Raw genomic sequence first — 15,463 nt, forward strand, 5'->3', positions numbered from 1 at the left:
GTCAAGTTTAAAGGCAGCTGTAATTGGTTGCGAGGTGTATTCTACCCTGAACTCATTGGTTAGCTATGAATGTGGGTAGGGGAAAACGACAAAAAGCATAGTGTGTGAGTGTTAAAGGAAGCTTATCTAGTGGGAGACAGAGAGGTGCCAGAGGGCTGGGGATAGTAAACCCAAGTCATCTACCAATCAAAAGAGCCGCCAGCCCTAAAGGGAGGAGCTAGACAAACACCCCGCCCCTTCCCTTGGTTAGCCAATAGGGTAGCTATTAACCTGCCGACAGGTGTGGTTGTCGGAGCATCCTTCCTTTGCCTGTCTAGGCTGTTATCTGATCCTCGTAGTCATTCCCCAAGCGCGTCTGCTTGGTATATCTCTAAAACTCAGTGCTTTCTAAAGGATGAAAGAAGGAATCAGGAACATTGCAGAAGCGACTGAGAAACACAAGGCGTGGAACTGACGTCTCTCTGGTTAAGTTAGCGGACTAGGACCTCTCCTGTAGTTGCAAGGACTCCAGCTGTAGAGGAAACTGCGCTTTGCCCTACGTCGGTCACATCTGTAATGACTACTCAACTAGAGTTCTGCTATGCTTCTTAAGGAGTAAACTTCCCCGACCACCCTTGCCGAGTGCTTAGGTGAGCCTCTGGTTTAATTTTGTTCGACTCCTGCCGTTTTTACACTTACTTGAATCTCACTCTCCGGATTTCTCGTTGTTTAGTACCCATGAAGCACTCCATAGCCTTTTGCTGACTTAGGTTGCAAAGGTGAGCACCACGTTTTCATGAATTGGGGAAACTCGATCTATCTCTGCCTGCTAGGTGGGGGAAAAGAAGAGAACGTGCACGTGCATTTCACCGCACCAGAATGGCATGAAGCAAGAGAGGAAAAAATGGCTTATAAAAAGGCATATTCTTCGGCTGGAAAGATGGCTCAGCAGTTAAGAACATTTTCCTGCAGAGGACCAGTTCCCACAGGGTGGCTTGCATGCGTGTAACTCCAGTTCCAGATCTGACTTTCATCTGGCATCTGCTGGTGCACTTAAGCTCGCACATTTACGTAATTTTTAAATGCATATTCTTAGGGTCACATAGACTTAAGAAGGTGAAACCTAGAGACCAGTGTTTGTCAAGATTTTAAAAACAGCTACTACACTCTTTCGAGTTTGCTATTCATTCATAGTTTTGCTATTTCATGCGGGCCCAAGAATGTGGAACTGCTTCTAGCTCTATCAGGAACCCCTGCCAAATTATTAAGATGCAGCTTCTTATCTAGGTGGTCCCCAATTCTGCTTTTTCTAACAAGCTCCCAGGATATACTAATGGCCTTAAAAACAGCTATGATTCTCAGGCTGAGCTGCACTTTAGAATCACCTGGGGAGTTGGTAGAGGTAGAATCCAGATACTTAAGACTTATGCTAGAACAATTACATCAACATCTGGAGTTGGAAACTAGTTATTCTTTCCCTGAAATGATCCATGGAAATTCCTGTTTTTCTTTCCAGTAGAGAGATTTGAAACCAAGGTTTAACATGCTAGGGAGGAAGACTACTATTGAGCTATTTCCAGTCGATTCTTGCCTCTCCTTTTTGACAGATATCATATAGGACAGGCTGGATTGGACCTTGAGCTTTGTAGCAGAGAATGACCTTGAATGGAAGAATTCCTGCTTCCATTTCTCAAGTACTGGATTTCAGGTATGTGCTTACCACCATGTGGCTGCTTCTTCAGCCTTCTAAGGAACTGGAACTCACTGTGTAGACTAGGTTGGCCACAGAACTCCCAGAAATCTGGTCTCTGCCTGGTAATGCTGGGAGTAAAACTGAGTGCCACCACACCTCAAAGCCCTTTTAAAATGTTTGAGGCAGGGCCTTGACACTGCTAGGCAAGCACCCTGGTTTGAACTATATTGCTGGCCCTTTAAAAACTTTTACTGTGTATGTATAGGTGTTTAGCTTATGTGTGTCTACAACACATGTGCACCTGGTGCCCAAGGAGATCAGAAAAGGATGTCATTCTCAGGGACTAGAGCTATAGACCATTGTAGGCTGACATGGGTGCTGGGAATCAAACCAGGTCCTCTTGAGGAGCAGCCATCTCTTCAGTCAACTCCCCTTAACGTTTTGTGTGTGTGTATATGCATATGAATGTACTGTGTGCAGGTGCACATGCATGTGCTTATGAAGGCCAAGTCAATCTCAGCAGCTCATTCTTTGTTGTTGCTGTTTTTGAAGTTGTTTTGCTTTGTTTTAGATAGGCCACTCATCAGGACCATACACACCCCAGGAGGACACCTGTGTCCACCTTCTCAGCATTGGAATGGCAAATACATGCTACCAACACCTTGCCTTTATATGGGTGCCAAGTATTGAACTCATGGTTTTATGCTGTTGTTTTGGCTTTATTTTGGTTTTGGGGTTTTTCAAGACAGGGTTTCTCTGTGTAGCCCTCAATGTCCCGGAACTTGCTCTGTATACCAGGCTGTCCTTAGACTCAGAGATCTGCCTACTTCTGCCTTCCAAGGTTCCCATGTTTTTATGAAATACACTTTACCAACAGTGCTATCTTGCCAGATCTCCCTAGCTTGCTTGCTTGCTTTCTTCCTTCCTTTCTTTTTTGGACACTGGCTTTTTCCTACAGCCTAGGCTGACCTTGAACTCAACTGTGTAACCTAAGTACTTCCAACCCTTCTGCCTCAAAAGTCTCCTGAGTAAGTAGGATTACAGGCTTAAATACACATTTTTTGAGCTCTATCTTAGCAAAAGTGAAATCATAATCCCAGCACTTGGGAGGCAGAGGCAGGTGGATTTCTGAGTTCGAGGCCAGCCTGGTCTACAAAGTGAGCTCCAGGACAGCCAGAGCTATAAAGAGAAACCCTGTCTCGAAAAACCAAAAAAAAAAAAAAAAGTGAAATCAAACTTTATGACCAGCAACCATATCTTAGTGAGCCCTCAAGACATTCTGCAGTATGTTGAATTCCAAGACTCACATCTTCATATTTCATTCCACTCAACACTGGCAAAGTCAGAATCAAGTCAGGCCAGGGACAGAGTAGGGATTCTAAGGGAAGTGACAGACAAAGGGCTTTCCCCAACAGACCCACAGGGGACTAGGATTAAGATACAGTATGTAGATAGGCAAAAGCCTAGAGAGAGGAACAGAGACCAGGAAGCCCAAGATAGAAAGCCCCAACCTCACCAGCTACATCTACATTTAGACCAACAGAGCTAACCTCAAGCAGAGAAAATGGAGCCCAGCAGCTATTCTCCCTCACCTACAGAACGACAGACTCATAAGAAACCAAACACAGCTCATACTGTTCAACTTTTTCCTTTGAAGCCCCAGCTCGCAAGTCAGACTGGGTAGTGTGCACCTCTTTTGCTTACCTGGCATTGGTACCTCCCACAGGACACCCACCTGCCTCACCCTTGCTGAGGACCTAGGCTTGGACCCCTCATCGAACATGAATTAAAACAATAGGCTCCACCATGAATGCAGAACTGGGTGGGTGCTTTCTGTACACACTTTCCAAGGCTTTTACGTGCTTCATTTTGTGTGGATGCTTCTTGGACCAAGGAAGTGTCTAGCCTGAGGGACAATAACCCTGTGGGTCTTGTTGGGTCCTGGAGTTTTGTGGTGGCCATGATGCTGATGTTCTCATGGGGCAGGTGATGGTGTTAGAGATAGACAGGGTTTTTCTGAGATTCCAGGATAAGAGCAGAAGAGAGCTGCGTCCATGCTGCTCACACTGGAAGCCCCACAGCTCTGAGTCCTCTGGTTCTTTCATAATCACTCACACCCTCTGTTCCGAGCCTGATACCACACATTTAATTGTACTCCTTCTATAAAAGCACTGCCTTTCCCCTGTAAGTAGAAAAGCTGAGTGTGAGGAAGACCTTTCTGCCCATTTAGGGGAGCAGCAGCATGGGTGCTGGGGGAGGCAGGCTAAGGTTCTTCATCCTTTTCCTTGGATGCTATGGCCTTGGGCCAAAGACAAAGCATGGAAGGCTGCCTCCACCGCACCACAACTTCCTGGCTGGATATCTGTCACTTCAAAAGCTCCAGTCCTTTATGTCCTTTCAGTGGATGGTCACCTGGGGTGCGGGGCCCCTTCAGGTAGACATGGTGCCACTTTTCTCACCCTTGACCTTGAGGAACTCGGCCATGCTAGAGAAATACTTCTGGTTGGCCTCTGCTACCTTCTTCTCGGCTGCTTGTGGGTTCACAATCTCTAGACCCTGGGTTGGAAAGGAAGAGGGTGACAGGTTAAGTTGGGAAGCTCAGGCCTCCCTCTAGTATGAGAACCAGACATGTCAGAGTCGCTCAGACACTCTTGTAGACATGGAACCATTTACAGTCCCTGAAGTCTCCCTTAGTTTGGGAGATTTTTGACACAGTGGGTGTTGGGGTAGGTCTTAGATATCAGGACTATTAACCTCCTCAGGTGATGTTAACATCACCACTCCTGCCTGGTTCTGGATCCCAGAGGGAAATGGCCGGCCAGTTTCCTGCAAATCCCACCCATGACAGTGATGACAATGCTGGCACTGTATTGAATATTTCCAATCCTCTTGCTGGGCTTTCCCTAATCCCATCACCTTCCACTCCTGCTTCTTCCTGGCACCTGTGCCTTCTAATACATTGTGTACTAGACTCAATCATCTGTCCTCCCCAACCCTCTCCCCACAAAAGCAAAGCTTGTCTCTTTTGTCTCTATGCCCAAAGCCTGGAACATGGTGGGCAGGTACTCAGTAGGCACTTCTGGCAAGCTAGGGAGCTCTTTAGTTCCTTGGGACATTATGGGACATACTTGCCTATCTCTGTGGTAAGTAACCTCAGGCCATTCGGCTTCACACTGCTCAGTGCCGCTGGGCTGCTGTGATACTCAAGTCCACCTGACGTCACCCTGACTACAGGACTACTTTTAAACAAAGCCTAGGAAGTTCAGCGAGTATCTGGATCACATGGGCAGCATCCTAGTCCTGGTTCCAAAGTTGCTCTGAGCTTGTCACAACTGTCACGGCCAACTGTTAGGCACTTACTGTGTGTGTGTGTGTGTATGCCTAAGCTCATGTGCTATCTCAACAGACCTCCACAGCAGCCTGATCACATGCCTGGTAGAAAAGGGTATGGTACCTGGAGGGGAGTGAAGGCCACACTGGAGGCAGTCCCTGAGGAGCGGTCACGAATTGTTGACTTCCCACCATACACCACGCTCTGTTTCTGTAGGGTCCGCTGTAGGGAAAGGGGAGGCTGTGATCCAGGCTCACTGACCTCCATATCCCACTTGCCTCCCATTCTCATGGGCCAAATCCATACCTGCAGTGTCTTGGAGATCCTGGCCTTGGTGGCCTCGTTCACCTGGGTCTGCCGCACACGCCCACTGCCTGACTTGCCCAAGTGGCCCAGGCTAAAGCCCAGGTCTTCCTGATAGGCATCCTCCTCAATCTGGTGAGATGAGAGTAACCTGCTGTTAAGACGCTGGGTACATTCAGCCAGTCCCCTGAGGCAGTCCCCTGAGAACCCACAGATTCTCCAATCAGCCAGTCTCATGGACACCACCTGATCAGCCAGGGGACTGGCAGCATTAAGTGACCTAATAAGAGCCTACCCTACTGGCCAGAGTCCATCATCCCCAGCAGTATGTAATTAAAGCTCGCTTCACATTTGTCTCAGAAAAGAAAAAACAAAAACCAGAACAAAACCAAGAGCCTATCCCGCCTCCGTTTGGGTATAGCTAGGAACCTTGGGAAGAACGGGTTCCTGACCTGAGTAGAGTAGCCATTTTTTTCTCTACATCCAGATTAAGTTGCCAAGAATTGGGATGAGCTGCACTACTGAGGTGGCACCTAAGGGGATTCTTTCAGGACCACCTAGATAACAGTCAGATAAAGAGGCGGCCTGGAGAGCTGCGTGGGAAGCCAGCCAGCTGAGAGCTGCAGAGATCACCATGGAGAAGGTGGTTTGAGAGGAGAGGCTAGACAAGAGGGAGGAGGGTTGGGTAGCCCCAGATCTGCTCTCAGATTACAGGGTGGGGAGGAGGGATGGCAGCAGGATGTGCAGAGAGAAGACCCTATATGGTCCCACTGGTACTATGGATCAGGCCTGACCTCTCCAAAGCTCATGCGGTTGGCCTGCTTCCGGATCTCCGTCAGTCCTAGCCGTTCCTTCATCTTGCGGTACCTAGGGCAAGTGGGTGTTGACAGGATATAGGGAGCTGGCTGGGAAGAAGCTGTTTCCCTTCCCCACTTCCAAACATCCAGCCCCATCAGAACTCCTTACCTTCGGCCCCCTCTCTTCTTCCGCTGCCCATCAAGGGGTGCAGGCAGGGGCTTCACCTGCTTCACGGGTGGTGGCTCCTGCCACTTATCAAATTTGCGCTCAATCTCATCCTTTAGTTCGTAGCCCACCTAGCGGGGAGTTGAGAAGCTGTGGCCAGCCATGTAAACCGTCCCCTCAGCCAACATCTATATATCATCAACCCATCTATTGTGTATCTGACCACCTGACAGTGTGCCCTCCCCAAGACATGTTCTTCCACGTTTGTCCAGGAATGGTGCTCTGTGGGTTCCAGTGCCTAGTGCTCCTTGAACTTGTAGCTCAGGTTCAGTCCTCATATCTAAGCTCTGCACCCTCTGGATAATTGCCTCTGTCTGAGTCCTGGGCCAGGCAGAATCCCTGTATTCTCTCGTCAACAGACAGCATGTCATTTCCACTGTCTTACTTCCACACCACAGATCCCCCTGGCCTCTTAGAACAGATCCCAGCTAGCCTGCTTTTCAGTGCCTCTACAACAGCCAGAGGCCCTCAAAGATTGTACACATTATCTGCTCCTGGGAACAGCAGCCTCCTCTCCCTGCTGGGGTTCACTCAACTCTGGCCTCAAGATCTTTGTACTCACTATTCACTCTGTCTGGAACACTCTTCCAAGTGGATAGCACAAGTAGCCACACGACTGACTATAACTTCACTCAAGTCCAAACTAAAACATCCTCAAAAGTTTTTCTTCACATTCTATGTCAGTCAGAATCTAAGCTTCCTAACCCCACAATTCCCCTTATTGTCCCTGGTATTCACAAAGCACTACAGAACCCACTACAGACTTTTCAGAACTACTGCCTTGTTGTTTTGGTCCCAGCTAGAACATAAATGCTGTGACACACCAACCTCCAATCCTAGCTACCAGCTGGAGCAGGAGGATCAAAAATCTTTCAAGGCTTTCCTGGACTAGAGATAAGACATGACTCAAAAAAGGGTGAGGGTGAGCTGAGGATGTAGTTGAGTGGTATAGATCAGTTGTCTAGAACATGTAGAGTCCTAGGTTCAATCCCAGTACACCCACCACACACACATACAAAAGCCATTGCGGCAGACCTTTGACATCTATATAACCCCCTGCTGTACTGCCTTGTTTAGAAAGTGGCAAAAGGCAAAAAGAAAGACTGAACCTCTGACCTGGGCTATGATGTAATTTCTAGCAGGGAAATGCACACAGCACTGTTTCTTAAGCCCACACAGAAAAATAGATGGTATCACTGGAATCATGTCCCTGCTAGTACAGGACAGGTCCTACTGTGGTAGGCAAAATACTGTCCCTTCCAACACAGGGCTCCACCTTGGCTTCAGGTGTCCTGGTCTCTAGGATCTGTGACGACGTTTCACATGGCAGAGGATCTTTGCACAAAAAGCTAAAGACTTGGTATCATGGCTTCTACACTAACAGCTCACCTTCTCTCCTGAGCCAGGGTCTCTCACTGAATCTGGAGCTTCCTGATTTGGCTGGCAGGCCCACAAGCTCCGAATGCCCTCCTGCCCTCACCTTCCCAGGCTGGGGTGAGTCACTGACGTGAAGTATTCTGCCTGCCTTTTTTCCCCTTAACCTGAGTTAGGAATTGAACTCAAGTCCTCATGCTTGCATGCAGGAACTGAAGTGATGGAGCCGCATCTCCGGCCCTGTGCTTTTTACTTTTGCAAACACAGGATTTCACTATGCAGCCCAGTCTGGCCTGAAACTTACATAACCCAGACTGCCTCAAACTAGTGATCTTTCCACCTGTCTCTCAAGTATTGATGTTAAAGATATGAGCTAGAAGCCTAGCCAACTTTTATATGAAGCTACTCCATCTACAGTGAGTTGTCATAACTGTTCTATCACTGATCCAGAGCTGAGAATGTGATGACCTCAGTAAGGGTTGCAGACAAACACATCTGTCTGCTCTCTGAAGTAGCATCTTCCCATGAAAAGACCCCAAGCACCAGGGACAGAGGCCTGTCCTCTCCTCACCTTCCCTTCTGTGCTCTCATGGAAGCTGTCCACACGAGCTGCCAGTGTACACTTGGCAGCCACTAGGCGGGCCGCCTTCCGCCGGAGATCCTGGAGCAATGGGAAGGGGAAAGGAAACTGAACCTCTAGAGAAGGTAACAGCCACTACAATAATCACTCCTCATCTAGGACAGCCATACCCAGACCCTGGGAGGTAAGCCTCATACCCGTTGGGCTCTTCTAATAACAGCCTCTTGAGGGGTATGCTCTGGCTGCCCCCCAGTTTCCAGCCACCCAACTATTGCCAAGTGGTGGCCCCAGAATGGTATCCTCCAGGAGCCTGAGGAGTATTGCCAGCCAAGCCAGATAAGGCCTGCTGGCTGGGGGCAGGGGACAAGGTGAAGGACTCACTGGGGGCAGAGACTGCACAATGTCACTGTGGTAGATATAACCAGTATGAGGCAGCACTGAGGTAGAAGAGAAGCCAGACAGGGTCTTGCGCTGGGCTCCCAAAAGCATGATGTTGCAGGCAGGCATCTTAGAGAGGTTGGTGAGCCCTCCAGCCACACCTGCAACAAGAGGTGAGGTCTGAGCCCAGGACTCCCATCCAGGAGCTCATGTATACCTTTGTGCTTTGAGTAAGAGTGTCTCCCATAGGCGCATACAGTCACCATGAGGTGAGACTCATGGATAGATTAGAAGGATCAGGAGGCGTGGCCTTGTTGGAAGACGAGTGTCACTGGGGGTGAATTCTGAGGTTTCAAAAGCCCATGCCAGGTCCAGCATGTGTGTGTGTGTGTGTGTGTGTGCACACGCGCGCGAGCGCGCCCCTCTCTCTCTCAATCTGCTTGAGGATCATCTACATCTCCAGCACTATACCTGCCTGCTGCTGTGTTTCCTACCATGATCATAATGGCTGAAGCCTCTAAAAGTAAGCTCCAGTTGTCTCTTCACAGCAATAGAACAGTGACTAAGACATCTTTGCTCCTTCATTTGTTGGCTGGTTTTTTTTTTTTTTTTTTTTTTTTTGGTTTTTCGAGACAGGGTTTCTCTTTATAGCTCTGGCTGTCCTGGAGCTCACTTTGTAGACCAGGCTGGCCTCGAACTCAGAAATCCGCCTGCCTCTGCCTCCCGAGTGCTGGGATTAAAGGCGTGCGCCACCACGCCCGGCTGTTGGCTGGTTTGATATCAAGTATTTCACTCTGTAGCCAAGGCTGGTCTCAAACTCAAAGTAATCCTCCTGCGTCAGCCTTCTAGATACTGGCGTTACTAGTATGAGCTACTGCATCTAGAAAGATATGGATCTTTTGGGGGGTATTTTATTGTTATTATTTTATGTGTATAAGTAGGGTGTGTGCATGGAGACCAGAAGACACTTTTGGGACTTAGCTCTTCCCACTTATATGTGGGTTTGGGGGAACCACCACACTCAAGTTGCCAACCCTGGGCAGCAAGTTCTTTTACCAGCTGAGCCATCTTTCTAGCACAGGACACAGAATCTTTAAGGAGATGGCTAAGGTAAAATAAGGTCACATGGATCCTGACTCTATCCGACTGGCATGCTTGTATGGAAAGGAGATAAGGACACAGATACAAGTGGTGTAGCTCCATGAAGACACAGAAGACACGTCTGAGCCAGGCAGAGGCCTCTGGAGAGGTCTCACAGCACCTTGGTCTCAGCCTTTGCCAGCTCTGAAATAGCCTGGCCAGAGAGACTCAAGACTGAAGCTAAGTAAGCAAAGATGGTGATTTTTCCCATATTCCCTTTTCAGGCATCTCTGCAACGAGGGAAGGGACTCTGCTACAGGAGCTTCCAGGAGAAGAGCATAGCATATGGGAGGATTTGCTGCCCCAAGTAGTAGGAAAGCCTGAGCTGACTTCGGTACTCTGTGGTTGCTCCAAAGTCTAAAATGGGCCTATTGTCAGGAAGAGGCCATCTGTGCGACCTAATTAAGCCAGCCAGCTCAACCAAGAAGGGGGTTGCTCTGCTTCTATTGTGTGGATGTGCCGAACTGGCTGACCTCTGACTTCAGGGGACAACACAATAGGCCAAACCCCACTTTCTAAGGCAACCTAACCTATCAGCAGACTCTGCCAAAGGGACCCCGCTGGGACCTCACCCATGATCTTGGCAGCTGTGGATGCTCCAATGATGATGGACAAGTTGGGTGCAATGAAGGACATCCGGGACTCCACATACTCATAGATGCGGTGTTTGGAGGCATTCAGCTCCAGTGCCATGTCACAGGCCTCCTCTAGCCGCTCTAGCTCCTCATCCGACAGCTGCTGCCTACATTGTAGAGCATGTGAGGGTTGTGGACAGACTCCAGTTTTGCTAGGTACATTTCTTTCTTTCTTTTTTTAAGATGTATTTATTTATTATATGTAAATACACTGTAGCTGTCTTCAGACTCGCCAGAAGAGGGAGTCAGATCTCTTTACTGATGGTTGTGAGCCACCATGTGGTTGCTGGGATTTGAACTCAGGACCTTTAGAAGAGCAGTCGGTGCTCTTACCCACTAAGCCATCTCACCAGCCCCGCTAGGTACATTTCTAACTGGTGGTCAGCTCCATCTACTGTCTCAGCTGTGTATGCATGTGTGTTTGTTTAGTTTTGGAACTATCATAAAAATTCCATCTGTCTAGGGGCCATAATTCTCAGTCAGCACCACTCTGACCATGCCCTCCATTCTGTCTCTCCTGTTAACTGTCCTCTGGTAGGCTTGCGGCACCTTACCGTTTGGCATACATACCCCTGGGTAGTAGAGGCAGTGACACTAACAACCATGATAGTAGCATTGGTCAGGATCTGCTGGAGGTTCTCATTGTTCTTGCACTTATCCAGGCTGTTGCCCAGCTCCTGGGGTAGGAAGGGGAGGGAGAATCTGTAGTAACCCCAAAAGACCCTCTTTTGCTACAACACTAACAGAGGTCTCCCCTTGAGGAAGCTGGGAAAGCTAAGGTCCATACACTGGAGACCTGTCTTGCCTTCTACAGTTTTACAACCTCACTGCCTAAAGCATCATTGCTGCCTGCTCTGCTCTGCTGATGCAGAAGTAGAAGCTGGGCGAAGCAGCCCCCCAGGAAGACGTGCTGCACTACAGAGGCCTCCACAGACACAATTCCTGCGCCACCATCCTCATCTCCTGGACAGGGCAGGACCCCTGCTCTTTCACCTCCACTCGTTCCAATCACTTGTAGAGAAGCCAACACCTTCCACATCTAATGTTCTCTGCCCTTTCTGACCTCTCCCAGCTTCCCTCCCTGCCCCTTCTGACTTCATCCTTGCTTGTTCCCATGCAGGGTCTTAGCTCTTATTCAGCTGTGGCCTCTGCCAGCTCAAAGGACACCTGCTCCAACTGCAGCCAGAGGTAAGGGCCAGGTCAGTGGTTATCCTCCATGAAACCAAGGGGAGGAAGGAAGCGAGGGGTGTGTATGACACATCCATTCCAGTATCTGTCCCTCACCACTGAGCCCCATTCATGATCTCCATTATTTCTAGACTTGAGGCTTCATGGTCTCGTGGCCCCAGTTCTTCCAAAGCCAGCCTTCTCTCCACTCACCTTGACGGTGCGGATGTAATCCAGAGCATTGGGCACCAAGGACTCTAGCTCAGGGAATCTCTTGGAGTATTTATCCCGGATGAACTTGTGGATAATGTCTAAATGGGACATCAAGGACAGGTGTCTACTGAGGGGGAGGCAGACTCTGCTGCTATCCCCAATACCCAATTCCACCTCTCTAATAACCAACCCCAAATCATGCGTGGGTACATGGATGCCAGCACGAAGTCTAATTTCCTAGCTGTCTCCAATGCTACGTGCAGGTGGGAGTTTGTTCTACAAAAGTCTACAAAATATGAACTGAAGGGACAATTTTCAACTTCCAGATCGTGGCCTTAAGGAAACAACCATGGCCTATCTTCCCTCCACACTTGCTGGTAGGGATGCGGAGGTGGGCATCATCCTGGAGCACGTACCAGGTGGCAAAGCCTGGCTGCTCAAGGGGGTCAAAGGATGACTCCAGACCTGCCCTGCTTATTCAGACTTTTATGGTGGAGGAAAGTACAATTTATGTTAGTTACTTACTCTGTTATAGAAGATGAACCTAATCAGGGCAATATTTTTGCCCAAGAAAGGCAAACAAAAGAGGTCCAGGTTCATGCCTGTTCTTCCCTTTGGGTCATAACGAAAGAGTGAAGAGCACAGGATACTGGTGTCTCCATTGCCCTTCCCATCACTCACTCAGCTCATTTTCTATCTCCACAGTCAGGTTGTTGGCATCCACAATGACTCGGTACTCAGGAGCTGCCTCCACTGGTCCCATCACTACAGAGAAGAGATATGGATGGGGGAGGAACAAAGCTGGGGTGGAGGCCGGATGGAATCAGAAAGGAGGGGCTGAGGGGCTACATAAGGGGCTGAAGAAGTCACTGAGGCTTATATTCCTCCCCAGGAGCCTTACTCCTGCTTCTCATCTTTCTCCTGCAGTCTATCCTCTGGGTCAATCTGGTCTTGACCTCATCTTGCTCCAAAATTAAACCTTCCAATAGCTTCCCAAAGCCTTGCGGCTAGCGAGCAAGATCCTCAGACTGGCACTCAAGGTCGCCCATACAGATGGAGGTCCACGTTCCCCACACATGCAACCTAGGTGCACACAGCACAGGAGTCCCTTCAGTGAGATCCAATGACTCGTTGGCTCTACAGCATTATCCTTTCTGCTTTTCTGCTCCATCTTCCCAGCCACCGGGCACTCAAGGCTATTTCACTCCTGCCTTCACAGGTACTGTTCCATCTCCCTGGAACATTCCTTAAGTCTGTTTCTAGAAACCACACTTTATGCATAGACAATTTTTGGTATTGAGTAATGTGGCCTCACATGTCCCTTCAGGTCATTAAAACTCTGAGGGCCTTAAACAACCCCCCCACCTCCACCCCAGAAGGGTGACAGTCTGCATGAATTGGGCCACCTCTGCTAGACAGGCTTTGTGTCCACTTCCCCCACTAGTTAAGACACCTGACATGAGCAGGCCTGATTCATCAAACCTGACATCAGGCAGTCACGTTCTGTGACTTTCTTTGGCTTTACGGAACAAGAAGTTTCTTGTTCTGCCTGCCACTTGGAATCCCTGTAGAAGCTGGCTGGGAGACTCCCATCACTCAGTAAATTAACAGCCCTTGTTCCTTCCCCAGGGTTAGCACAAGTACTCAAATTCCAACAGGGGGCACTTCTTCCCTGACCCAGTGCAGGGTCAGTTAGTCCCTTCTGTAGGGACTACAGAGTGGGCATGGCTGCTTCTGCCTCCTCACACTCAGGAGGCTGAAAAAGGACGGCTGCTGAGAGTTCAAGGCCACTATAGGCTACCTAGTAACTTCCAGGCCAGTCTGAACTACAGAGTGAAACCTTGTCTCCATATTTAAAAATATACGTACATACATGTGTACACACCCTGTCTGTGGATGTGGAAAAGGCCCTATAGTTCAGAGAACCCAGAGACAAGTCTCCTCACAATTAGAAAACACATCAGTTTTATAGTGCAATATGCATGTTTATTTTTCTTTCTTCCTTTTTTTTTTTTTTAACATAGGTGTTGTCTCACTTTCTTCTAAAAAAAAAAAATGTATGCGTGTGTTTTGCCTGATGTGCATAATGTATATATAATGCCCATGGAGAGCAGAAGATGTCAGATCGCCAAGAACTGGAGTTACAGATAGTTATGGCCCATGTGGATGCTAAGAACCAAACCCAAGGCCTCTGGAAGAGCAGCAAATACTCTTAGCTATCTCTCCAACTCCATGAATGTACATATTTCTGAGACAGGGTTTTACCCAGGCTGACTCTGACCAGACTGGACTTGAACTCATTCATGTACCTCCTGCCTCAGTCTCCCAAGTGGTGAGATATAAACACATATCATGTCTGGGTACAATGCAGTATGTTTTCAGTGGGTCAGTAACTGGATTTAAAAAAAAAAAAAAAAGAGTGCTCTGAGGAAAGCTGAGAAGGGAGAGATATTTGGTGATAAAAACCATAAGGAGCAAAAGAGTCAGGGAGTCAGAATGGACAGAGGAAAGCAAGCGTGGGGAGGCACCTTCTGACGCTTTGGCTTGCTTGCTGATATACTCCTCAATCTTCATCATGATCTCAGCAAACTGATGAGGAAGGAGAGCACAGTCAGAAACTAGGCCTCTCAGAAAGAACTGCTCTCCTGCCACTCCTCCTCCTAGGAACATTGACTTAAAGGGTACCACCTCACCATCTTGCTATCCCATAGCTTGGCAATGCTCTTGACTGAATCTCCAGAAAGATCCAGCTGTGTCTCCTCCTGTACATCCTCAATTGCTGGCTCCTCCTCTTCTTCTCCATAGCTTCCTCCTTCCTCCTCTTCTGCTGCCTCCTCGAGGTCAGCCAAGAGCTCATCAGCCAGAGACATCCCGAGGCCTATAGGAAAGGGAGAATGGGGTTCCCTAATACTGCATCTTTTTGTTTGTTTGTTTGTTTGTTTTTCGAGACAGGGTTTCTCTGTATAGCCCTGGCTGTCCTGGCACTCGCTTTGTAGACCAGGCTGGCCTCGAACTCAGAAATCCGCCTGTCTCTGCCTCCCGAGTGCTGGGATTAAAGGCGTGCGCCACCACGCCCAGCTTCTAATACCGCATCTTGACCCTGTCCACTCACATCACCAGAAGGAGCACCTTCTCCCGGATCCCTTTAAGTTTCTTCTTCATCAGCTCCTGTAGCCACATGCAGGCTCCACAGCTTTTCCTACCCACACAGAACACAGCACATCCCTCCAGGTACCACCTGACCTGGCAACTTTTCCCCACACCTCTGAGTCTTTGAGTAACTATTCATCTTTGAGGGGCTCTTTGCTCCCTCACCCTGCCTTCAGTTCTTTCATTCCACCCGTCTGGCCCACATGCCCTATTTCAGCCTAAAGTTATGCTGTGATCCACTCACGTCTTGAATATTAGTTCTAAGGCGCTTCATACGTTTATTATTATTATTTAGACTATGATTTAAGTCGCCCGCTACACTTTCTCCTCCAGTAGCTTGGTTTCCCGCCCTCCCTTCTTCTCCTTCACACTCACAGCTTCGATCCTCTCACAATCGTTTCCAAGAAATCCGCTTCCCCAGAGCTTCGGCTCTCTTTGATGACGTTTACTTGCCGCCGATAAATCTGTGTTTTGATTGGCCGTTCTACGACATTTCC

At 48.7% G+C, this 15,463-nt stretch overlaps 1 protein-coding gene and 1 long non-coding RNA gene across 4 annotated transcripts; one reads left to right on the forward strand and one right to left on the reverse strand.

The window, feature by feature from the left end:
* The first annotated feature begins 192 nt into the window (after positions 1–192).
* Positions 193–11,822, forward strand: LOC147003755 (uncharacterized). 3 transcript variants are annotated; one of them, XR_015048045.1, is made up of 4 exons: positions 193–1,687; positions 7,736–7,823; positions 10,026–10,592; positions 11,557–11,822. It is a non-coding gene; the product is annotated as an uncharacterized LOC147003755 (long non-coding RNA). The 3 variants fall into 3 exon arrangements; XR_015048044.1 differs by lacking the exon at positions 7,736–7,823; XR_015048046.1 differs by lacking the exons at positions 10,026–10,592; positions 11,557–11,822 and adding an exon at positions 7,913–8,256.
* Positions 3,796–15,396, reverse strand: Prpf31 (pre-mRNA processing factor 31). Its single transcript, XM_021166688.2, has 14 exons — positions 15,342–15,396; positions 14,510–14,694; positions 14,345–14,405; positions 12,498–12,581; positions 11,817–11,914; positions 11,007–11,113; positions 10,374–10,543; positions 8,665–8,822; positions 8,275–8,364; positions 6,273–6,400; positions 6,101–6,173; positions 5,310–5,438; positions 5,127–5,225; positions 3,796–4,228 (listed from the first exon to the last, which is right to left on the reverse strand). The coding sequence occupies exons 2-14, from the start codon at positions 14,684–14,686 to the stop codon at positions 4,103–4,105; spliced, it is 1,500 nt and encodes a 499-aa protein (XP_021022347.1). The 5' UTR covers positions 14,687–14,694; positions 15,342–15,396; the 3' UTR covers positions 3,796–4,102.
* Positions 15,397–15,463: the final 67 nt, after the last annotated feature.

The sequence above is a fragment of the Mus caroli genome, unplaced genomic scaffold (genome assembly GCF_978045245.1).
Source record: "Mus caroli unplaced genomic scaffold, Mus_caroli_1 scaffold_8, whole genome shotgun sequence".
Classification (NCBI taxonomy): Eukaryota; Metazoa; Chordata; class Mammalia; order Rodentia; family Muridae; genus Mus; species Mus caroli.